Genomic DNA, 25,685 nt, shown 5'->3' on the forward strand with positions numbered 1-25,685 from the left:
GCCTCTGCAAGATGTATAAAGGGGCACCCAGTTATAACGAGTTACAGTAATCGAGTCTAGCCAAGATTACACTCCTTACCACCAGAGGTCGGGTCTCTTCAGGCAAAAGAGGGAGAATCTGTCTGAGCGCTTTTAGCAGGCCAAAACAGACTCTAATTGTTTTTATTAGTTTGCGATACCAGTTGGAGGTTTTCGTCAAACAATACTCCCAGGTTCCGCACGGTCTTAACTGGGATGCAGGGTCCGGCTCCCGGCGAGAGTCTGAACTCGCAAGGCAGTTGCTGACTCAATTTGCCGGCGAGCAGTAGACTACCTCCGTTTTCCCCTCGTTGAATTGGAGGGAATTTGCATTAAGCAGCCAGAGACCTTTCACATGCATCGCTGAAGAGTATCCATGGTCACCGCATGCTTCCCTTCCAGGGAGAACACCAACTGGGTGTCATCAGCATAGTTGATTAAATCGATCCCGTACGATTTTATAATGGGGATCAGGGGCTGCAGATATATATTAAAAAGGATTGGGCTGATCGAAGAGCCCTCTGGCACTCCATGGTGAACCTGGGATTTAGGGGAAGCAAACGGAGCCAAAGTCACTACCTGTTGTCTGCCCAGCAGGTAGGATTGTAGCCATTTCTGGGCCATACCTTTCACGCCCAGATTCTATAACCTCCTTAGCAAAACTGCATGGCTAACCGTGTCGAATGCGGCCGATATATCCAGCAGTACTTGTACTGATGAATTGCCACTGTCGGCTCGCATTCTCAAGATGTCCAACATGGCTGCCAATGCAGCTTCTGTCCCATGGCCTGGACGGAATCCAAACTGGTCCTTATCCAGTAGGCAGTTATCTTCTAGATAGCTTGACAGAGACCTACTGACAGCCTTTTCCAAAGAGATATGGGCCTAAAGTGGGCTGGGATTGTTGGATCCAGCGAGGGCTTTTTTAGTAGGGGGGGTTACCACTGCCTGTTTCCATATCTCAGGTACTACTCCTTCCTCCAGGGATTGGCGGCAGATCAAATGCAGCCAGGAGAAGAGTTCCGGGCCATGCTCCTTCCAGATACTATGGGGAAGCGGATCTAGCGGGGACCCTGAGGATATACCAAGCGCCAAGCTGGTAAAGAGCTCCTCTGTAAGAGATGGAAAGCTCTCCATAGATGGTACTACCCGTGGTTCCTCCTCAACCGTCTGAGGTGATAAATCGTGGCTGCTAGCCTTACCCTGGCCAAGTCCCCCCACAATTTTAGCAATCTTTTCTTCAAAGAAGACAGCGATTTCGTTGCACAGGTTTTGAGTTGCAACCACCTCATTGCTCATGCAGGCCGGGTTAGACAGGTCTCTTATGATGCTAAAGAGCGTTTTGGTGCTATTAGGTGATTGGAGTATGGTAGTGGCATAGTGGTAGCGCCTTTGTTTTAGCAATGGCCCCTTTATATATAGCCTGCTCTATCTTTAGCAACCGTTTATCAGACTCTAAATAGAGTCTTCGCCACTTCCTTTCTGCCTGTCTGCACCGATTGCGCAGGGTTTTCAGCTCCTCGCTAAACAAAGGGGCTGAGGGTTTCCTTCTGTTCTTTATGTTTTTCAGAGGAGCAATCTTATCCAGGGTGTCTATGATATGATTGCAGTAGACCTGATAGTTCTGGTCCACAGAGCCCTCGGGGTCAAAGAGAGTTTTACTGGTAAAAGTGTTATTTATTTTATTTATAGATAGTTTAGACCAGTCCCGTCCCTTGCGATAGGTTACAGGGCAGGTGTTTTCCATTCCCTTGAATAGGTACAATGATCTGAAAATGGATCAGGAAGTGGTCGGTCCAGCTTTGAGGTAAGGTATCAATCACCTTAGTCTCCGTCCGGTTTGCGAATACCAAATACAGTGCATGTCCACCTGAGTGAGTTGGTTCCAGTATCAGCTGGTCTAGGCCCCAGTTCCCACATATATGCTGTAAATCCTTCAGGTGATTCCCTAGGGGCCCATTGTCCCATAGGTTAAAATCCCATAGGAGCAGCAATCTAGACTGGGTCAGCTCGAGGGCGGCGATAGTGTCATAGAGTGCTTGGTACTGTGTATCCAGGCCTGGTGGCCTATAGCAGATCATGCCAGTAAGCATCATTCCTTTAGGTGTTTGTAGGGAGAATCCCAGTAGTTCTATCCCTATAACATCATCAACCTGTAGGGGGGAAAGGTCCCACTTATCCTTGAATATCACCCCATCCCTCCTCCTCTTCCCTGGGACCTGGGCTTGTGAAACATCTTATACCCGTTCGGGCAAGCAAGGCCCAGCTCCATCGAGGAGTTCACACTCGTCCATGTCTCCGTGATAAAAAGGACGTCTAAATCCATGTTTTCTAACAGGTTTGCCACCTCCTGGTGGTGTTTAACCAGGGATCGGCTATTAATCAGCCCACACCCCAGAGTAACGGAGGGCTGTGGCCCATCTTTTTGAGGCCCACCCTTTATCCTCTCTCCTATACTCAGCAGGGACTCCCTGGAATACCTTAAACCAGCAGCATTCTTAGCGCTGAGCGCGTCCGATACGCGGACGGGCGCAGACGGGTTTAGCTATGTCTTTGAGCAAGCAAGACAAATACTGTCATTTATGTGTCACTTTACTTTTATTGTTTTGAGTTTTCCTAACTCATGAAATAATGAGGGAAATTGACTTACAATTTCATGTTGAGCATTCATATTGTAGTTTACTGATATCAGTCCCATATCAGGAGCATTGTTGAAACTCAGGAAACATGTACTTGAAGCTGTTCCTTGAAGTACATGAATATGCACTTGTACCATAGTTTTCTTATGTTTGATTGTGACTACAAATTAACCTTGGCTCTTTAAGGGTGTTGAGGTAGCCCTTGTGTATATTTTACTCTTTGACTTCGTAAGTTGTGGTAATGGAGATAATTCTTGATACTTCTCTTCAGGCATGATATCTATCGACACACCGCTATCGATTATGAATGGTATCAAACACCTGTTTATCTTTAGAATGTTCTTCGGACAATGTTTGAATATTTGTGGTGCTTTTCCATTTTGATATTTCTTCACTTTGGTTTTTTTTTCACATTCAACCACTCCCAAATATGCATGCCTTTTTTAAGTAAACAATGACTTTGCAAAATGTTCAATGTCACTTTCGCTGGAAACTCATTGTTTATGATTTAGACAGTCATCAACTTAATTTGGTATTTGCCTCAGCTGGTGTGACCGCTTGGCCTTGTCAGAGCGCTGAGGTACCGTTCAGTCTGCCATTTTGTCTTCAGGCTGTGAAGCACTTATTTTTTTCTTTGCCTTGCAAGTTGTCACGATTTGGTTTGGTTTACCACAGCTGTACCATATCTGTCCAACGGTCGGGCATTTACCTTTGTGTGGAAGCGACAGTCCACATCTGTAACACATTTTTTTTTCTGTGGAGAAATTGCCTTGTGTCCCTTGGCCCTGTACTTTGGCTTACTTTTCATGCTCTCTTTGGGCGCCTCCATACTTTATGTCAATTGATTGACGATCAGCACACTCTTCAGCGAGGGCAGTCTTGAGGACTTGTTCTAAACTCAGAGTTTCTTACAAAAAATGATTAAAATTCATTAGAGTAGCTAGAGGATACCTGCAGATATTTAGGTTTAAGACACACCCCTTCAGGGTTATGATTGACATTTGAACCACTTGCATCTGGCTTAAGGGAGACATCTAGTAACTAATGGGTTGAATTCCCACGGTGTGGAAAGTATGGAATACAAATAAATACATAGATTCCCAACACCATTCAACTAGGAAAGCACTTCTCATATGCTTAAATTCATCTAAAAATTGCAAAAATTTGTTGTCTAAACATGCTTGTTCTTACCAGTGTATAAATGTGTTGTGTGTATAGTAGGGTGTAACCACTTACTTTGATGAAAATCAAGAAATGTATTGAAATATTAAATTTTGACTGATTATTATGAACCAGCATTGACAAATATTGACACCTATGAAAATAAGCACAAATGATTAAAATATCAAAAGTGTGCCTGCTAATTTATATATTAAAGTCATACTCCCTCAGTTTGGTGCAGGTCGTTTGAAGCATCAGCATGTGACTCGCGAAGGACCTCTAGTAACGACTACGTGCACTGCAGCTTCATGAAAGAATTTCAATGCTTTTGCATTTGATTTGAGAGGTACACCTGCGTAACTGCAGCATCATGAAAGAATATCAATAATGTATTTGACTTGGAGGGACACTTAGTAAAAACTAGTGGAACTGCAGCTTCATGTAAGAATTTCAGTGCCTTTGCATCTGGCTCAAGAGGGACCTCTATTAATGACTTGCAGGACTGCACCTTCCTGAAACAATATCAATGCTTTTGCATTTGACTTGAAAGCGGCACCTAGTAATGACAAATGGAACTGTAGTTTCATTTAATAATTTCAATGCTTTACCATGTGACTTCGGAGAGACCTCTAGTAACGAATTGTAGAACTGCTCCTTCATTAAAAAAGATCAATGCTTTTGCATTTGACTTGAGAAGGACAACTAATAATGACTAGTGTAACTGCAGCTTTATGTAAGAATGTCAATACTTTTGCTTGTGACTTAAGAGGAACCTCTAGTAACAACTTGTAGAACTGCACCCTTAGTAAAGAACATTAATGCTTTTGAATTTGACTTGAGTGGGGATCTTTCAGCCTTGGGGGTGAACGGCGTAACAGCAGACCACGCCACGCCATGAGACGCCTGCACACAGCGCTACCTGCCTCCGCCGCCGCAGTCCACCAGCGGCCGCCGAGAGTGGCTGGGCAGCCAAAGACTACAGTACCCAGCGTCCCCTGCTTCGCGGGGCCGCTGCCGGTCCACACCCACTTCCGCCCGGAGGCCCTGATAGCGCAGCACTTCCTCCGGTGGAGCGGGGGATCTTTCTGCCTTAGGGGTGAACGGTGTAACAGCAGACCACGCCACGCCACGAGACGCCTGCACACAGCGCTACCTGCCTCCGCCGCCGCAGTCCACCAGCGGCCGCCGAGAGGGGCTGGGCAGCCAAAGACTACAGTATCCAGCGTCCCCTGCTTCGCGGGGCCGCTGCCGGTCCACACCCACTTCCGCCCGGAGGCCCTGATAGCGCAGCACTTCCTCCCGCGTCGCGGGACGCGCGCCGGCACCGCCGGGCTGAGCCCGGACAGAGGGCGGGCCGTCTGTGGCCGTCCGGGGCAGGAAGAGGCAGGGCAGGGCCACCCCGCTAACATCTACAACAACAAATGGGTAAGAGGAAGAAAAACTTGACTATGGAGGAGGGGGTAAAAATGCCAAGGTACCAAGACATTCTAATTCTATCATATCATACCTTTCCTCTGCTGTGGGGGCCCTAACTAAGGAGATTGGCAACGCAGAGCAAGAACTGGGCATTGCTCTGACCTCCCCGAGAAACATAGTATCATCGCAACCTTTGGAGGTTGACTTGCCAGACCCTACGAACACACCTACTCTTCCCCTGGAACCACTTGTCACCATAGTAAATCCCTCCTCTCTGGGTCAAACGAGTAAAGACACCCTCTCTGCCTCACCTGCTAAATCTCAAAGTTTGACCCCCCAGCTGGGTGCTCAACCAGCTAAACGTAAAAAAGGGAAAAAAGTCAATACGACGATGTCTACTAGTGATCATACGGACATTCTAGGAGATAAACTTGAGGAACTTTTCGTGGCTAGGATTGAACCCCTTTTGGTGGGAATCGCCAAAGACATTGTGGACACTCTAAATACGTGCCTGGAAGGCCTCTTAAAGAAATGTTCCCTCATTGACAGACTTGTAAGCTCTCTACCTTCCAACATCGCTTTATTAAGCAAAGGTTTGCCTGAGGAAGCGGGTGGGGGCTTGACACCAGCAGGCAACATGATAAACACACTTCCCACAAGTTGCACTATGTACAAAGATGTCAGGCCTCAGGTTTCAAAACCAGTTCCCCCCCAACAGATAGCCAACGCTCCCACATCGGGGGTTCAGTCAACGGCCTTACCTCAGAAGAGCTCACCCCCCCAAAGGAGGGCCAATCCAAGTTCATATAAACTTAACCTTCCCCCAGAGGCGTCTCCTCTGGTAGCAGTGTTTATTGGGGTAGATCCTCTTATGGAAAGGGAGAGGGAATCAACTCGGGATCTCATGGCCAAAGTAAAAATGTGGTGTTCTGAGAAATGTTGTGGGGAGAACATTGCAGATATGATCATCCATGCAAGGAGGGTGGGCAGGATTGGCAAACAACCGAAAACTACACATGGTGATTGCGTGGTAATTAATTTTTGTAGGGCCGATCTAGCCGATAGGCTGTTCTGGGACGGTTCGGCGATCTCCATTAGGGACCATTTGAGACCCGTTCCCCTAGGTTTCTTTTATCAACCTCCAGCCCACTCAATACCTATAATTAACTACCAAGCTAGATGGCAGGGCCTGAGGGCAGTAGCGAGACGCAGAAACGTTAACGACATCTCAACAACACAATTTGCAACGGATCCCAGTGTTCCATTAATAACCCGCCCACAGGACCCACAGGATTTAATAGAGGTTGGCGGGCTGACCTTGAGTAACCATTATGCCCCCCCTGTCCGGTATGGACGACACAGACTGACTACCCAATGCAGAATTAACACCGATTGAGGGTGGAAGCAATCCAAACAGAGTTGCAGCATGTAAAATACTTAGCTGGAATGTCGCAGGAATTAGATCTAAAATGGGCGACACCGATTGGGTTAGCTTTATTTCAGAACACAACGTCATTGCTCTACAGGAAACCTGGCTGGATGGTTTCGTAGGTTTCGCGGTAGCTGCAACCCCAAGTAACGCAGGTAGAGCCAGGGGAGGCCTTTTGACCCTTTTTTCACTTGATCTCAAAGGGCCGCTGAAACAGATCAAATATGATTCCCCGAATTGTCTGATTGTTGTAAGGGAAATTAGTTCCTCTAAGAGTACCCTGTTCATAAATTTTTATAACTCCGGTAATAAGGATAGTGGTGGCGATAACATTGCCGCACTGGATTCGTTTTTAAACCTAGTCAGTCATAATACTCATATAAACTATGAATATGTGTTCATGGGTGATTTTAATATTCATCCCTGTGATTTTGGTTGTGGTCCAATTGATCCTATGGAGACTACAGGACAGGAGGGGCCTCATTTTGAACACACTAAATTAGGTGAAGAACTGGAAGAATTTTTGGCCAATTCTAACTTTTTTGAACCAGGGAATAGGGAGGGGGAGTTTAGAACACCTACCTTCAAGGGGACAGTCCCTGGCACTATCATTGATTATATTTTTGTGACTCCAGCCATTCTCAATCGAACAATTTCTTATTGCACAGTCCCTTCCCCCCTTAGTGACCATAATCCTGTCCTCTTGGTGTTGGCATGGGGGGATTCTAGGGGCCCTATACCGGGACAGGTCACTATAGGACCTGCCCTACGCACAATAGACCAGGGTAGACGGCTTAAGTGGGCAAATGTGGTCCCTAGTGATTTTTATGCTGACATTGGTCCACAAATCGAGGACCATATCATGATTTGCCAAAATCCATCTTCGCAAGGTCACGACATTATGGATGCCTTCCAAACGATCTGTAGTAAAATTTCTTCTAACCTCACGGTCAAACTGAGGAAGGGAGTAAATAAACACTGCCGATGGTTTGATGCTCCTTGTTCAAAAGCCCACAAATCCCTAAAATTGGCCTTTAAAGCTAGTCCTAGGGACAGGGCAGCCGTTGCAACTCTAAGAAAAGATTACAAAAGAGCCATTAAGAACAGACAGGATAAAATCAAACACGAGGCTTGGGAGAATTTAATCTCTGTCGATATCTTGCGGGGTAGCAGGCAATTCTGGGCCGTAATCAACCAGCCTTACTTCTCTGACTCACCTAACTTAGATACGGACTGTGTCATCCCAGATGAGATGTGGCTGGCCCATTTCAGTTCAGTCTATGGAGATAATGGCACGGTTACCCAACCTCTTAATATGACCATCCCTGAGGGTACTCCCATGCTCTTTAACAGGGCCGAGGTAGAGAAAGCAATCCGTGCCACTACCAGGAATAAAGCCCCTGGCCCGGATGGGGTGCCGGCTGACTTTTATATACATTTACCAGAACTATAAGCCGGTATCCTAGCAAATGTATTTAATTCTGCAAACAGTACCCCTGCCCCAACCACATGGGTGACTTCTACAATTGTCCGCATATTTAAAAAGGGGCAAAGGGATGACCCGGGGTGCTACCGGCCTATATCCTTTTTGGACTCTGCAATAAAGATCCTAGGCAGAGTCCGTTTGGTTAGGTTAAGGGATAGTCTGGAAGGTTGTGGTGGTTTGGCCGACATTCAGTACAGTTTCAGAGAGAAGAGAGGCACGATTGAGCAGTGCTCTAACTTACACCTGTTGATCTCAAAGTATACAGTGGCCAAGGAGGGGTCACTGTACCTAGCGTTCATGGACCTCTCCTCGGCCTTCGACTTGGTCAATAGGTCTAAGCTCTGGGATATCCTTTTGAAGATTGGGATTGACGAGGCTCTTGTCGGGTTCATGGCCTCACTCCACCATGAGCTTTTTGCAGCGGTGCGGGTTACAAAAGAAGGTAGATGCACGTCCCGTTTTAGCTCGAAGCGGGGGGTCAGGCAGGGTTGCATACTTGCACCCCTGCTGTTTACAATTTATATCAATGGCCTAGGCACCCACTTAGAGGGTGCTGCGAGAGACGTCCCGCGTGTAGGAGAAGTTAAGATTCCTGCTCTCCTATACGCGGACGATACAGTGCTTATAGCCCGCACCGGCGTCTGTCTCCAACAGCTTTTGGATGCATTCGGCACCTTCATGGACCATCTAGACTTGAAGGTTAACTCAAACAAGTCACACACTATGGTTGTTGGTCCGCAGAAGAAAAGAGCCATGGTAAAAACATTTAGATGCAAGTGAGAAGTTGTGTCCAGAGTACCTGTTTTTCCCTACCTTGGTGTGCTTTTTGATAATAAGGGTACCTGGGGTCCCCAGGTAAGGGCCAAAAGCCTGGCGGTGACAAGGACATCAACGGTCCTTTTGGGTTTTGCCAAAAGGTTGGGTCACAGACCGATGGAAGACATTTTAAAGGTTTATAATAGTAAATGCTTCTCTGTGGCACTATATGGCGCGCCTTTATGGGGCTATGCATGTTTGGAAAATATTCAGAAGGCGGAAAATAGATTCTTACGCTCTCTTTTGTGCCTTCCCCAATCGACATCAACCTTATCCATACAGGCGGAGGTGGGAATGGACTATGTCCATGATAGGTTAAAACTGGCGCCCTTAACATACTGGCTCAAGACATGGCTAAACACAGAATTAACCCTCAATCATTTGATTATGAAGGATGTCATGTCCTTGGAGCATAGCAATGTAATTCCATGGTTGGCCTATTTGAAAAAAACCTTTATGGACTTGGGACGGCCAGATCATTTTACTAACCCCTCTGGCATAACAAACCAAGACGTAGACATCATTAAAAAACAATTTATGCTAAGGGCAAGAATTAGTCAAGAAGAAACGGAATTGTTAAAACCCACAGTTAGACGCCATTATTTGTTAGTTAACACACCTGCACTAGAACCTTATTTATGTTTTGTTACCAACACATTTCACAGGTTTCTTTTAACGAAATTCAGGTTTAATCTTATTCACTTTTATTTGGGAAGTTTCATCACTTGGACAAAACCAGAGTTAGCACCACCCTGTACTTGTGATAATTTCTCTGCACAAGACACCATGCACTTTATTATGTTTTGCAATTTCTTTTCTGAACAGAGGAAAAAACATTTGTTACCTGTTTTAATGGAAGCCGTCTTCTCCCAGGTGAGACCAACCATGTTTACCTCCAATCATTGAACAACATCCGCATTACATTTTGCGTGGCAAATTTTTTAGTGGCGGCAGCTAGATCAAGAACATGCAAGAAACCAGTAAACTTCCCTGTATAAATTTTTTTTATATTCCTTTTTAAACCCTTTTTTTACTGTATACCCTGTCACATGTATTCGATTGAAATGAAATTGTTTAATTGTATTTTACTTGTATATAATACGTTTTTTATGCTCTTTGTATGATTTTTAACTAAATCGAATAAAGATAACTTGACTGACTGACTGACTTGAGTGGGACACCTAGTAATACTGCTTGCACTGCACCATCATTAAAGATTGTTAATGTTTTTGTATCTGACTCAAGAGTGAGCTCTGGTAATTCCTTGAGGGATTTCCGCTCTTGTTTCAGTATCCAAAGGCTTCCTATGATAAACTCTATCCAAGATCGATCAGCAGTTAAATTACGTGTTGCTGATGTTTACCACCAGCTTTTAGTGTACGGAGGACCACAAAGGCTAGTGCAGTTCATGGTCTCTTATCTCCCGTTTTCTTATCCTGTTTTCTCTAGTTTTTAAGCTCTAAATAAGAGAACATATAAGAACAGTTGAGGTGAATTGTCAAGGGAATTCCAAACAGCCACTATAAGTTTAATTAAAGTTGCAGGAGCAATAATATAATTGTATAGCAACTGTTACTTCAGAAATCTGAAGGGACCACTGAAAAGCTTTTTGGATGTCTGTTGCATGTTCTGACATGATGTACAGAGCTCAGTACACACACCGTGTTGTGCTGTATAACACAGTGTGGAGTGCACAAACTGTGTGTTATAATTCTGCGTACAGCACTGGATATATATGATCCACTACTGTAAATCACTTTCCATGACCTCGATTCTAATTTTTGGGCATCTGTAGAAGTATTTAGTTTAACTTTATACTGTAGAGCACAGCTACAATATGTGATCTAAATTGTGCTTACTGCTACCGCTTAATAATATCTCAACAAGAAAGACCCAAGGATCACTGGGGACCTGAGGTAATAACTATAACAAAAAACACACAGATCCCTAGTAACAATACTTTACATGCAAAAAACCAAATGGCAAATAAAATGTATTCAAAGAAGTTTATGAAAAACGAAGACATTTAGTAATGCAGTGAATATTGCTGCAAAATAAGCATACTTGGTGCTCTCCTTAGAGGTGATACACTCAAGGGATAAATCGTGATCAACAAGTGTATAACCCGCACATGAACAGCACGGCCCGTTACAACCTCCCTCCTTGGAGGGCCCACCCTCCCTCCTTGGAGGGCCCACCCTCCACCTTGGAGAACTCATTGTCCCAAAAGGACTCCATGCTTCCAGTCAGTGCTAACAGCACATCTTTATTTTTGTGCTGATTCAAACCCAGCGAACAAATCTGGCACTCCACCTTGAGACCCAGACCAAACGTGTGCCTCCATCTGCAGGCTGGTTGGTGCTCCCTATGGGTATCCAGCATAAATCCAGCTCACGCCATTCCTACCCACCCTGTTCCTAAGGCTTGTCACCAGGCACCCCCTCCTTTTGCAACCAAATTCCTTATCATAATTTCTCTCTCTGGCTGGTTTTATGCCCCTGAGTCCTGATGATGATCCTGCCATTTTTATTGGGATCCCCCTTAGCCCTGATGATGATCCTGCCATTTCTATTGGGACCGAAACGCCATTACCTTTAAAAACATGGACCCTATGTGATTGCTGAGAACTCGCTGTAACAGGTTGTTCTGTTAATGTGTTTGTTGATACACTTGTTGATCACAATTTATCACTTGTGTATCACCTCTAAAGAGAGCACCAAGCATGTTTATTTTGCACCAATATTTACTGCACCACTATGTGTCTTGAAATGTTTTTTTATGAACTCCTTTGAATAAACACAGATATGGAATACCATGACAAAGGGGTCTTGACCGTAGGCAGACATGTATAGTGAAAGGAACGGAAAAAGAGAAGTAATGAATATGGGGGTAAACACAGAGAAAAGTACAAATAAAACAGTGAGCATGAGTAGGAAGGGTAAGAAAGAAAGAATAAGGATGAGAGAAAAAATTGGGGGCGATTGAAAGGGGACAAAAGAACAGGATTAGGAAGGAAGATTGACAGGCAGGAAGGATTGAATGTAGAGAAGTATGAAAGGATTAATTAATTGAGGCATAAACATTGATGGATACGTGAGTGAAAGGATGATCTATATATGAGAGGTAAAAGAATGCATGGATAAAAGTATGTATAGGTGGGTGGAGAGATGTATGAATAGATGGAAGGGCAAAAGTTTGGGTGGATTGATGGAGGAAAAAGGGTGAAATAAACTCTTCTAATGAGGGTCTGGTGTGCTCACTTTATGTGCACAGAAGGATTACCGGTATGTCTCAAGTGGGTGACTATTTTTTGGGTGTAAAGTGTTCATTTTGCAGAGGCCCGGATCTCAAGTAGCACTTTCTGTCTTTTAATGCAGCAGAACAGGGCCATTTGAGGCTTCGAGTTTGTCAGCAGGATGGCCTGTGCAGTGCTTTATTGCAGCAACAAGCTGACATGGGGACGCCAGGAAGTCTGGTTTCTTTGTTCTAATGTCTGATGTTCTCACTTTCAGACCTTTGGAGGCAAGAATCTCAAGCAGGTCGGCATTATTCTCCAACGAGGGATCCTCATTCTGCTGCTGTTTTGCTTCCCGTGTTGGGCTCTCCTGATCAACACGGAACAGATCCTGCTGCTCTTCAGACAGGACCCAGAGGTGTCCAGGTGAGGGCCTGTCTCCAGTCTGTGCAACTCTGCATTGCAACAAGATATAAAAGGAAAACGTACTCCTAGCATTCCAGCTTTATCGTATCTTTGGATAGAGGTGCTTTGGTTTCTGTAAAGAGATCATTTGTTGTAAATGCTTCTTGATCGGATGCTCTCACCATAATGTTTTCAAAACGTGCAGCTTCAATGAGCCATGCAGAAACTGTGGAAAAAAAAAACTAAACCGTTCAAGCAGAAGCTGGCTAAATTGTGAATTTAATGTGCGTCTAGGGGTGTTGAGCCTTTAGAGTGCACTGCAAATGTGTTGGTACTAATTCATCAGGTTCCTTAGTTAACTACGTATGCAGGAGAAGGTTTCTGTAATATGTCCAAAAAGACCATAATCACAAGTGAAGTACCTGGGACGTGGTTAGAGACCGGTGAGAGTAATAAAATACAAACATGTCACGTCTTTGCGGTTTGTCTGGAAACATTGCTCTATACTGCAGGACCGAAAACTAAAGCATGCACCCTTCTTGCATTTCAGTGTTTTTTTTTAATGCTGTTTAATGCGTATCACCAAACATTCTCACCTGTAGTAAACAACATTCCTTGCACAATGGCATAGTAGGTCGACTGGCTAGCTACATATTCCCTCTGTAGTAAACTCATGTGGAAAGGGCATGTGTGGGCTGGACGAGCAGAAAAACACAGCTTACTCACACACAGAAGTAGCTCTGTTTCTGGACTTGCCCAGTCCCCTCTGTGTGAGTCGCCCATGCAGGGTAATTATGACTTTTAACTCTAGTGGCACCTGCCTCTTAGTGACAAACGCAGTTGATGCTCTTGCTTTTTTGTTCCCTTTTTAGGTTGAGCATTCGAGACCGTGTAATTGCTCTTGTGAGCTTTAAACCACTCCCCTGCTTTTGATTTGTTTCAGTGCCCTTCAAAAATCTTTGCTTGCTAGTGGTCAGCCCTGCCTCTTTTTCTCTCCTTTTTCCCTTCTGTTCATCCCATGCAGCAGGGACTAAGTACTCTCTCATTCCACTATGGTTCTTTATGTGTTCTTATGGGGGACTATTATTTTCTTGGTTTCCTGGTCTGTTACTGTTTGCCTGTGTTCAGCTTTGGCATCATAGCTGCTTACATGTAAATATAGCATTCCTCCTTTCCATCATCTTCTAATGCCACAGTTGTGTTAGTGCTGCCTCCTTTGTCTTGTCTCCCACTCTATTGATTTGTATGGAAAAACAGTTGGTCCTAGACCAATTTATCATGTAATTGTATAAGTGTTACGTATTCTTAATTCGAAAAACACATTATAAATGCATATTGTTTGCATATAGTCATATAGTACAGATACTTTTCAGCAAGAAAAACATGCACACTCTCAATAGATGCACTGGCACTAAATCAAATTAGAGGGAACTGTTTTATTCACAAGTTTTTCTTAGATGAACAAATCGTCCTAATCAATACATAAAGAGGTTGCTCCAAGAGGAAGGATGGAAAGGAAGGTGTGCTCATGTGTAGGACAGGTAAAATAAAATAGAAGGGGCTATTGAATTACATCAATTACAAGTTAAATTGCAATAGTTTGTACAACACAAGAACTGGCTGTGTTTTGTAGTCAAATCAGTTCCTTATCCGGGCCTACCCTTTACGGATTTGTCCAAGTATTATTCATATTTCTTTCAACAAAGGTGCACAGAGAAACATTCTCTGTGAAATGGATGTAGTAGGGATGATAATGTGTGTAGGCCCACAGGGGGGACGAGTCTTGACGTTTCTACCCTGGTGCATAAGGGCAATCCTCTGTCCTCTCTCAGCATTCTGTATAGGAAGGTCACCATTTGTCTCGTATCCCCATGGTCAGCAGGAGCTGCAAGGTGACATTCTTTCTCGGGCATTCGGGAAGTCCGTCCATATTTCTCTCACCGTATGTGTTATTTGAGAATATTGAAGGAACTGGCCCCTTGTTACCCCGAATGTCTCATGTGCCTCTTCAAATGTCAGACATGTCTCTCCCGGGTATAAGTCACCTAAAGTGATGTATCCTCCCTCTGTCCATCGCACCATTGTCATGTCTCTGTTTATACGACAAAATTATATTATCGTCTAGATATCTAGGTCCCTGGAAAATGGGGTTTCATTAAACACTGTTTTAATCACTTGTTCCCATATCTCGGCAGTTTGGCCTATGAGGTAAGGGGTTCCCTCGGGTACCCTGTTTCCAAACATGGGTAATTCCATCAGTGAGCATTCCATGTGTTCCTCTGAGCATTCACTTTTCAGCGTTATCCTCTTTCGACACCTATTGTGCCACACATTGTACTTTGGAGGCATAATAATACAGCTCCAAATCTGAGAGACCCATTCCCCCTTCTTGTGTATCGTGTTTCAGCTGTGGTAGTGCTGTAGTAGTGCTACCCTACTCCTGTTTCCCGCCCAAACCTGCAGGGTCAGGAGGCTATCCAGTTTTCAGAATACGCTACGGGAAGTGTGTAAAATACATTCTGGACAGTATACAGACACCTCAGGAGGAACATCATCTTAGCTACCACCACCCTCGCCATAGTGGAGAGCGGCAGTGTATTCCAGAATTGAATGGACTGGTTCAGGCCCAATATCATCAGGCTTACCGCTAAGCACTCCTGGTCCTCGAGACTATGGCCTACTGTAATCCCCAAGTATCTGAAGGACGACACCTAGGACCGCAGACTTCCCTGTTCCAGCTGTGTTACCTCTTTACCTTCCAGCCCTCCCCGGGGGAACAACAAAATGTTCAGTTTATTTACACGCAGACCAGTGATTTTACCCAACCTGTCCAAATGTTGCAGGAGCTGTGAGAGCATCACGTCATCCGCGTATATCAAAAGCAGCTGTGTCTTCCCTCCCACCCTTATCCCCATCGTCTCAGCCTCCTTCCGCAATGAAGCCACCAGGGGTTCCATTGCTAATGTAAATAACAATTGAGAGAGCGGACAGACCTGCCTCGTGCCCCACCATTAGGATTTTTCTCAATTTAGTAGTAGTTAGGACTTTACTACTACTAAATTGAGAAAAATCCCAATTTTAAGACTTTCGGTATTCACAGAAGGCATTTAGGAGTTCTAAAGTTAGGAGTCCTAACTTTACTACTCCTAAACTGAGAAAAATCCTAACTTTAAGACTTTCGGTATTCACAGAAGGCATTTAGGAGTCCTAAATTTAGGACTCCTAACTTCTGTGAATACCAAAATGAGTAAGTGCCTTCTGTGAATACCAAAATGGTAGTAAGTTTAGGATTTTGTCTTAAGTTAGTTTTGTGAATCGGGCCCGGAGTTTCTGTCAAAAGCACTTCTCCTCCCTTTTTCCACAAGATCACTTAAAAAATGAATGGCAAAATATCCTAGTTTGCAAAATATTTTCCACATAGCTATGGTTTTGCCATATTTGCCAGATAATACCTCATCCACTTCATAATCTGATGATTTTAACTAATAAATTGTTTATAGCTCAAACTGATCAAAAGTTACTAAAAAATGTGACTTATGATGCTGTGAAGTGGAGGGCCCTTTGCAAAGGTTGACTGGTCACCTTTCTCGCAGCTGCAGTTGTATGTTCCACTAGTACTAATAAGGAAAAATCTTTGCAGAGACTGTTTGCTTTGTGTAAAAATTTCACAATAATAAAGTATCAGAAAATTTACAGCACCACTATTACCAGTGTAGGGTGTCAGAGCACTTTATATCACACATATTACACAGAGACAATCAATCATACGTGTGTAAATCACTGTTTAGGAAATGTTACATAATAGAAAGGACTACAAGGTGTAGGAGTCACATGACAGCCATACTAGTAGGCAGCATAGTTTAATAGTGATTGGTCTGGAGAAACACAAACTCAGAATTTTAAACGTAATACAATGGTTGGGGGTTCTCTTTAATAATCAGAATTGATTTCTACCCAAATGAACCCTTTTTTGCTACATTAGAATAATCGAAGACTGGGCAAAACACCATAACGCTCTGATTTATACCTTGGAGTCTGCATGCAGCTTTTACATGACAGTTAATAGCTCACAATTCTATGTTAGGATTTTAACTTATTACCTGCAAGTAACAATAGGGTCTCTCTGACAAAAGGAGTAACCCACTGACCTATTCACATCATGTGCACTTTATGATCTCCATGGTAAATGTTCTTAGCAGCAAGCACAGTAAACCTCTGCTGTTCCTATTCATGAGTCAAAACTTCCACTAGACAAAACACCATCTCTCTCTACTAAGAACATTAATCACTGGAGTTATCTGACATTTTTTTTTTTGCTGAAAATTGTCGGAGGCCAGGAAGGTGGCAGCAAGTACTTTTAAAACCATATTATATTTACAAACACGATGCCCCCACCCGAAGTTAGCCCCCGGCGACTGCCCTAGAGCCACCCTCCTCAAGGGTCCTATGACCTCAGTGACAGAGTCACTGTCACTCTATGGTGTGCTGCTTCTTAGGTCTGTCCCCAAGATTGGAGGTGAACTTCATGGATTGTGGTGGACAGGCCTCCAAGGTTAAAACACACTTGCCACCGCCAGGGTCTACCTGCTGGTGCTAAGACACCAGGGCGTCTAAGGTCTTTCGAAGCCTTCTAAGGTCTAGCATGGATATGTGCTTTCTGAGTAGAGTGGTCCGGTGGACTGGTCATTAAGGCTGAACCTGGACCCCAAGTTCCAAATCCAGCAGCTCTGACCATAGTGCCACATCCTCTCCCCCACTGACACCATACTGCCCCACTGAGAGAAACTTGCATTGCACTGACCCGCTATAAACAACTGGATATGACTCAATTCAAATTGCACACTATACAAGAGCAATATGCTGCCTAAAAAAATGAACAACATCCTTGGAAAAGCAAACACTCATTGGGAATGCAAGATTAAGTAAACATGTGAAATGTTAGCAGGAACAACATGGTTACCTTTTTCCTTTTCCACTCATTATTCAGAAATTAGTGAGTGCTTTTACATGAGAAGTTAAGGTCATGACTACAGGGCCCGGAAGGGACCCGTTTTAGTGCCCATTGCGTATATCTTTTCAAAACATAGGCAGTATGGTTTAAAAAAAACACATTTGTGAACACACAGCTGTTGTACACATTTTGATCAGTCTTGGCAATTTCTGGCATCCGGGAGGCAGGGTCGGATTGCAAACCTTCATGCAAAAAAAAATAGGCATCCGTTTCGAGTAAGATTTGTTTTTAAATTGCAAAGTTAATAAAAACTTTGTGTTTCTTGATCTCGGCTCTCATTCCATTGCTTCATTCCATTGCACAGTATTTAAATTAAACTCCTAACCTCAATGGGAGAAAACTGGCAGCAGGCACCTGAGGCTTGTCTGTCTGATGGACATGAGGATTTTCTGTCTGATCCTTGTGACGTGCTGTGGGGGACAAAAGCTTCCTCCTCACACTGGCGACTTGTTAATTGCGCTGCTCCAAAAACACACCTCCCTCAAAGGTTCACTGACACCTTCTGTGGGCCCAGGATGGAGAGAGGTGCACCACATGATGCACGTCTTCCTGATGCTGCATTGTCATTCCACAAGTAACAATGAATGGCCTGCTCAAATTAACCTGACGCTGGAAAAAGGTTTGAAAACCCAGTTATACAAAGTTGCTTGAGCCACAGGACTAAGAAAATCGGCCACGCCCTTGCCTTTGCCACAGACCCCTCGGGCACAATTGCCCACCCTGCCAATCCGACCCTGCTGGGAGGCATGTTTAAAATAACAAAGTAGGGGAACGGAATCGGTGAAATTAGGGAAGTAAGGACACGCCCACTTCTACCTCTGATGGAGACACATACATGTAAGCAGCTCTTCGATGGGCCGAATAAAATTTTCTTACCTCCCAGATCCAATCATCCATGTAAGCCTAGTGTGCTAAAGTGCCACGCAGGTCACGTCGGCACTGTACTCTTCGATTGCAGTCTCTCCAGGCAAATGGCATTTATGATTAGGAAAAATATGAGCTGCTGTCTTCACCACATTAAACTTCACAATCCCATTATGTGTTTTTACTTTGTATTTGAAGGCTATATTTATGAGGATTATGGAACGATTATTTAAAAAATGCGGAAAGTAAGAGTGAATGTGTGTTGTGACAAATGCCTCTGGATAGCGCTAGAATACCACTTCATCAAAGCTGGTTCTGTCGGTTGGCACAGCATAAGACTTGGTTGATCATCCAATCACATCGCTCAGTATTTTAATGTATTACGAAGCACGTGCAATATTTACACCTGCATGTGCTTTCACAAGCTGTTAACCAGCTCAGCATGCTAAAAAACACAGCAAGAGGCCTTTTGCTCAGAAGCAGGACATTTGAACACTGTGGGTTTAAAAGGTATATCCTGTTCGTACCACTTCTCAAATGTTACAAAAGGCACTCATGTTAAAAAATAGACCTTTTTATCGGCTTCAAAAATGCAATGAAAGTTATTAGGTCTAGCGTTAGCCAAGACTTTTTGTTTTTACTAAAATAATACGCATAATCTACTCACTTGTAGGGGTTTCCAGCCGGCCCTCATCAGGGACTGGCCTGTGGCTGTATCATTCTAATTTTTCTTCTGCCTACTATAGCATCCAGCATAGGGTAATCTGCTCTTTCACAAAGAGCACATCCACACACATGGTACTTCCCTCCAATTCAAGTACTGCTATGGCAATGCGTGCATTTTCAGGCCAAGAAATATTTAGAATATTTTGCTTGTAGCCATGTGTTTCTTTATTGGCGAGATTCTATTAGTTGCCCCATCAGAAAGGATGTATTTACAAAAACCATGACGAACCAAAAGGCTAAGCACCAATTCACACAACAGAAGGAAGAGGCTTTGGTGTGGGGCACATAAGCACTTCATACGAGTGCCCCTTCCATTCCATAATGCGCACATAAGCCACACTTTAGACATGGTTTAGTCACTCTGTGCGTGTGTGGATACATTCTGCAATGGTCAAGTATACATTTTAGGAACAACACGCTACACCCAGCACAAGGAATAGGCTTCAGTGTGGGGCACATAAGCAGTTCTTTCATAATCCATCACCAGTGTGGTTTACTGCGCACAACAAATCACTTTTGCACTTTTTGCAGCTAGCTGTCATAGGAGTGCACCTACAGAACCCCTACCAAATTCCATATCTATAGGTTCCATTGCTTACTCAAAGGCAGTTTTCAAGACAGAAGTGATAAGATCCCCAAACAAACCTTGTGTTTCTTGTGCGGACATAATTCAACAGCACCACATAATTAACCTCCACTACGTAACACTACACAGCACAAAATGCCATTCCACATATTTACACTCCATGATACATCAGCCCACTTAACATGATTACAATACAATCAATACTACATAATTACAATCCACATAATTCCACAGAACACCATGCTGCATAATTCCACTCCACAAATCCACTCCACACCATTCAAATCAACGCCACACAATGCCACCACTAACCATTCCAAACCAACCCACATTATTCCACTACACACCACATGCACCCACTCCACTCCATAACATATAGGTAAAAGACATTTACATTTATAACAAAAATAGCTCTAACCCTCGCTTTCCTTTATTTTCTAAAGCACATGATTTTGCATTAGGGTGTCTGTATCAATTACAAATCATACATTAACCTGTATAGGGGTCACTTTTGTAGGCTTTATCTGTTATTTTTTTTAAACCTAATATATTTTTTAAACCAAATATTTTCATGTGTGGTAGGGGTGTTAGTGCATTCTTAAACTTTACACACATCTATCTTTACACACACACTTGCACAGACCCACATCACACGAATAAACTCAAAACGTTTCCATTACACCCACATAATTCAACAAGAAACTACATTACACAAATCAACAACACAATTACATAACACAGCACAGATATACAGTCCACACCACATAATTCAACGTCACACCATAAAATTACAACAGCACACCATATAACAAAACTCCAATATATAACACTCCACACACAAAATAACATACCACGTGATGACTCTCAGTAACACACAATCCCAAGCCACATAATTCCTATACACTAAATACCACAACATTTCTATCCCCATAATTCAACTACACAACATACCACATATTTCCATTACACACTTCATACATCCATTCCACTCCAAAACACAATAGCTCTAACTCTGGCAAATACGAGACCTATTGCATTGCAAATGCTTGTTGGTTTTATTATCCTATGAAGTCGTTTATTTCTTCACCAGCCGAGTTCTTAGCGCTTTGGAATACTGTTCACTCCAGCCATTACATGCCTGCTGATTCACTGACTGTGAAAGAAACCCAACCCCACCGGAATGCAAACACAGAGCTGTGTTAGTGCTGTCTTCTTTCTTCCAAGCTTGCCCAGTTTGGTGCTGATTCTTTGTCTTTATTGTGGCTTTTTTCTTCATTTTGGTTAATGTTATAGGAAAGACAGAGAATCGTGTCCCGAGTCTTGGTGCACTAATGCTCTCCTTCATTTGCAGTAATCTGCAGGCAAGCTACTCTGCCTGAGCACTAGCCTGAAGAGAAACGAGGCTGAAATATGCAATTGGAGGGAAAGCAGTTGCCTTTAACTCTCGCTGCCTTCGTATCACCGACTGTGACTTGACTAATACGAATACCTTCTGCCCTCGCTTGCCGCTTTGTGCTCTGTTTAATTTAAATCAGCCGCTTTAGCTCTGTTTTGCATTGTATTTATTATCTGCCAGTGTAACTTTGTGTTTGCGCGTTATCCCCCAGCGCTCCGCTGCCATTTTGTTTGTTGTTGTGCTCATAGTGAACCCGCCCCGCCTCCCAGCTGAGCCGCCCTCCCACAAACTACTTCCAGCGCTCGATCTCCTCTAAGCACTGTGACTCGCTCTCAGCTCTCGAGCCGAGTGGTCGCTCCCCAGTGTGTGGTATCGTTGTTATCATTGCCTGCAATCTGCCTTCTGCCCTCGCTTGCCGCTTTGTGCTCTGTTTAATTTAAATCAGCCGCTTTAGCTCTGTTTTGCATTGTATTTATTATCTGCCAGTGTAACTTTGTGTTTGCGCGTTATCCCCCAGCGCTCCGCTGCCATTTTGTTTGTTGTTGTGCTCATAGTGAACCCGCCCCGCCTCCCAGCTGAGCCGCCCCCGCCCCTCCCCCTCCACTATCCATATATGACAGTTCTTCCCGCGCGCAGCGTTCACGCGCAGCGACCGCGCCCAATCCGCGCCGAAGGTGCGCCACAGGTAAGCCCGTCTACGCCCGTCCGCGCCTGGACCGCGCCCAGCGCCATACCCCCTGGCCCTCGCGATGCCCAGCCCTCCCGCATCTCCTACGATGCTGCCACCCTCCTAGCCCTCAACCCCGGCCGTTCCCCCGACTGCGTCCAAGCCGCTCCAGGACACACCCATGGACCTTTCTCATGCTACTCCTGCAAATTCATCGGTACCGTCACCAACTCCGCTACGAGCACACCTCAGACTCCCGACACCAACCACCTACAATGCATCCTCCTCAACACCCGATCGGTCCACAGGCACGCCATTGACCTATGGAATCTACTAGACACCATCTCTCCAGACGTCGCCTTCCTAACAGAAACATGGATGAATGCTTCCTCCGCACCAGACATCACCATTGCCATCCCTGAAGAATATAAAATCACACGCAAGGACCGTACCGGCCACACAGGAGGAGGAATCGCTATCGTCCATAAAAAATCAATCCACATCTCAACCAGCTCTGACGTCAACCACGCCAACTCTGAACACCTTCACTTCCAGATCCACATCGACCCCAAGACCACACTCAGAGGCACCCTCCTTTACAGACCACCAGGACCCCGCTCAAAATTCAGTGAAGACATCACGGACTTCATCACTCCACACGCGCTCCCCTCCAAAGATTACATCCTTCTGGGAGACCTCAACTTTCACCTTGAAAAGAACAACGACCGCAACACCACCACCCTCTTGGACAACCTCGCCAACCTCGGACTTAAACAACTGGTCACTTCCCCCACCCACATCGCAGGTCACACACTCGACCCCATCTTCACCTCCAGCAATCATGTCTCCTTCAGCCACACTACGGATCTCCTCTGGACTGACCACAGCTGCGTTCACTTCACCTACAACAAGCCGAAACCCACCAACCACCTCCAACCAACTCTGCAAAGAAACTGGAACAAAATCACCATCGACCAGATCTCCTCATCGCTCCTTCTAAACACCCCAGCCCACTCTTCTAACCCAGACCAAGCCGCCGCCAACTTCACCCTATGGTTATCCAACACCGCCGACATCCTAGCACCACTGAAAAAACGTCAACGCAAACTTGGCAGCAAGAAGGCCTCATGGTTCAACGATGACCTTAAGAAGTCCAAGAAACTCTGCCGCTCCCTTGAAAAGGCCTGGAAAAAAGACCCATCCACTAGCACCAAGGACGCCTTCAAAAACGCCACCCGCACACACCACCAACTAATCCGAAAGGCCAAGAAAACTGCATTCAAGGATCGACTAGACAACAACGCCCACAACAGCAAGAAACTTTTCAACATCGTCAAGGAATTTACCAACCCCTCGGCCAACTCCAACGACATCACCCCTTCTCAAGCCCTCTGCGACTCCCTGGCTTTATTCTTCCACAACAAAATTGCAGACATCCACAACAGCTTCGACAACCAACCCGGAGACCAACCCACCCAACCATATGCTGAACATCCTCCCCCCTTGAACACAACTGGAACCCAATCTCCACTGAGGACACCATCCGCCTGATGAACTCTATCCAGTCAGGATCCCCCACAGACCCATGTCCCCACCACATCTTCAACAAAGCAGACTCCGTCATAGCACCGCACCTCCGAGACGTCATCAACTGCTCCTTCAACTCCGCCACCTTCCCGGAAAGCTGGAAACACGCTGAACTCACCGCCCTTCTGAAAAAACCCACAGCGGACCCCACCGAACTCAAAAATTACCGCCCCATATCGCTCCTTCCTTTCCCAGCCAAAGTCATCGAGAAAGCTGTCAACAACCAACTCTCCGCTTTCCTCGAAGCCAACAAATCCCTCGACTCCTCACAATCTGGCTTCCAAGCAAAACACAGCACTGAGACCGCCCTCATCGCAGCAACAGACTACATTCAAACTCTACTGGACAATGGAGACACAGTCGCCCTCATCCTCCTCGACCTCTCTGCAGCCTTCGACACAGTCTGCCACAGCACCCTTTTACAACGCCTCAGAAACATCGGAATACAAGGAAAAGCACTTGAATGGATCACCTCGTTCCTCACCGGAAGAACCCAGAGAGTCCGCCTTCCACCATTCAAGTCCGAGGCCACTGAAGTCATCTGTGGCGTACCACAAGGATCCTCACTCAGTCCCACCCTCTTCAACGTATACATGAGCCCCCTTGCGGCCATCGCTCGCCAACACAACCTCAACATCATCTCTTACGCGGATGACACTCAACTGATCCTTTCTCTCACCAATGACCCCGGCACCGCCAAAACCAACCTACACGAAGGAATGAAAGAAGTTGCCGAATGGATGAAACAAAGCCGTCTGAAACTGAACTCAGATAAAACAGAAGTCCTCATCTTAGGTACTTCCCCCTCTGCATGGGACGACTCTTGGTGGCCGGAAGCCCTTGGAAAAGCACCCATCCCGACAGACCACGCACGGAACCTAGGCGTTATCCTGGATTCTTCACTCTCAATGAACAGACAAGTAAACGCCGTATCCTCATCCTGCTTCAACATTCTTCGCATGCTCAAAAAAACATTTCGCTGGATCCCCACCGAAACCAGAAAAACAGTCACCCATGCTCTGGTCACGAGCCGACTGGACTACGGAAACACCCTCTACTCAGGTACTACCGCTAAACTCCAGAAGAAACTCCAACGAATCCAAAACGCCTCAGCCAGGATCATATTAGACATCCCGCGTAACGAACACATCTCTGGCCACCTGAAAGACCTCCACTGGCTACCCGTCAATAAGAGGATCACTTTCCGACTGCTAACCCACGCACACAAATCACTCTACGACATCGGACCAGAATGCCTCAACTCACGACTGTCCTTCTACACCCTCTCCCGCCAATTACGTTCTTCCAGCCAAGCCCTCGCCACTGTACCCCGCATCAACAGGACCACCATGGGAGGCAGATCCTTCTCATACCTGGCAGCTAAAACATGGAACTCACTCCCCACCTACCTTCGCCTTACCCAGAACCACCTAGCATTTAGAAAGCAACTTAAAACGTGGATATTTGACAAGTAATCCTCCTCCCCTCCCTTAGCGCCTTGAGACCCTCTGGGTATGTAGTGCGCTATATAAATTCTCTGACTTGACTTGACTTGACTTGACTACAAGTCTCACTACTCCAGGTGCACGTGGATACAATTACTAAGAGGCTAACCAGCTCTGCTGCTGATGGCTCTCACTGGGAAAACGAGCACGCTCTGGGTGGATCAATCATATTTTCTTTTATATCCCGTCCATCGTAAGGGCAACATTTACTACTTGGAGGGGGTGAAGTCACCGCCCTCAACTTGTGACTGCCCATGCATTAGTCAGCCGTTTATTCTTGCCTTGTCCTTTGAATGGGTCTGCTTCTTCCGCAAGGGTACGTTATTATGCTTAGGTTCACAGATTGACTCATCCTTTCACCTTTTTGAGGTCAATCAATTGGTTGCGGGAAGGCAGCAGAAGTAATAACTGTTATTATAGTGCCTTGAAGTCCCAAGACACCGAGGCATTATTAAGACTCGATTATTTTTAGGACTAGCCTACAAAGCGTATGCACTGTGCTGTGAGATGAATTTTATATACATTGGTGGGCTTCCAACCCGCCCACAGCATACCATTAGTTTTTAGGTCGAGCAGACCTGCATTCAATGCGTAAGCATTGATTGTGTCTTTAGGTCGAGCAGACCCGCATTCAATGCGTAAGCATTGATTGTTAGGTCGAGCAGACCTGCATTCAATGCGTAAGCATTGATTGTGTCTGCTTTCGACCTATTGTCAGCCGTATTTCGGAATGTGGAC

The 25,685-nt window shown here is 45.1% G+C and overlaps 1 protein-coding gene across 2 annotated transcripts in view; it reads left to right on the plus strand.

The window, feature by feature from the left end:
- SLC47A1 (solute carrier family 47 member 1) overlaps positions 1 to 25,685 on the plus strand; it is a 721,842-nt gene that overhangs the window by 363,204 nt on the left and 332,953 nt on the right. For both annotated transcript variants that reach the window (XM_086955002.1, XM_086955001.1), the window contains exon 4: positions 12,478 to 12,626. In XM_086955002.1, the coding sequence (XP_086811128.1) occupies positions 12,478 to 12,626 (149 nt within the window). The remainder of the gene's footprint in view (positions 1 to 12,477; positions 12,627 to 25,685) is intronic.

Source organism: Lissotriton vulgaris, chromosome 2_1, assembly GCF_964263255.1.
Source record: "Lissotriton vulgaris chromosome 2_1, aLisVul1.2, whole genome shotgun sequence".
NCBI classification, from domain to species: Eukaryota; Metazoa; Chordata; class Amphibia; order Caudata; family Salamandridae; genus Lissotriton; species Lissotriton vulgaris.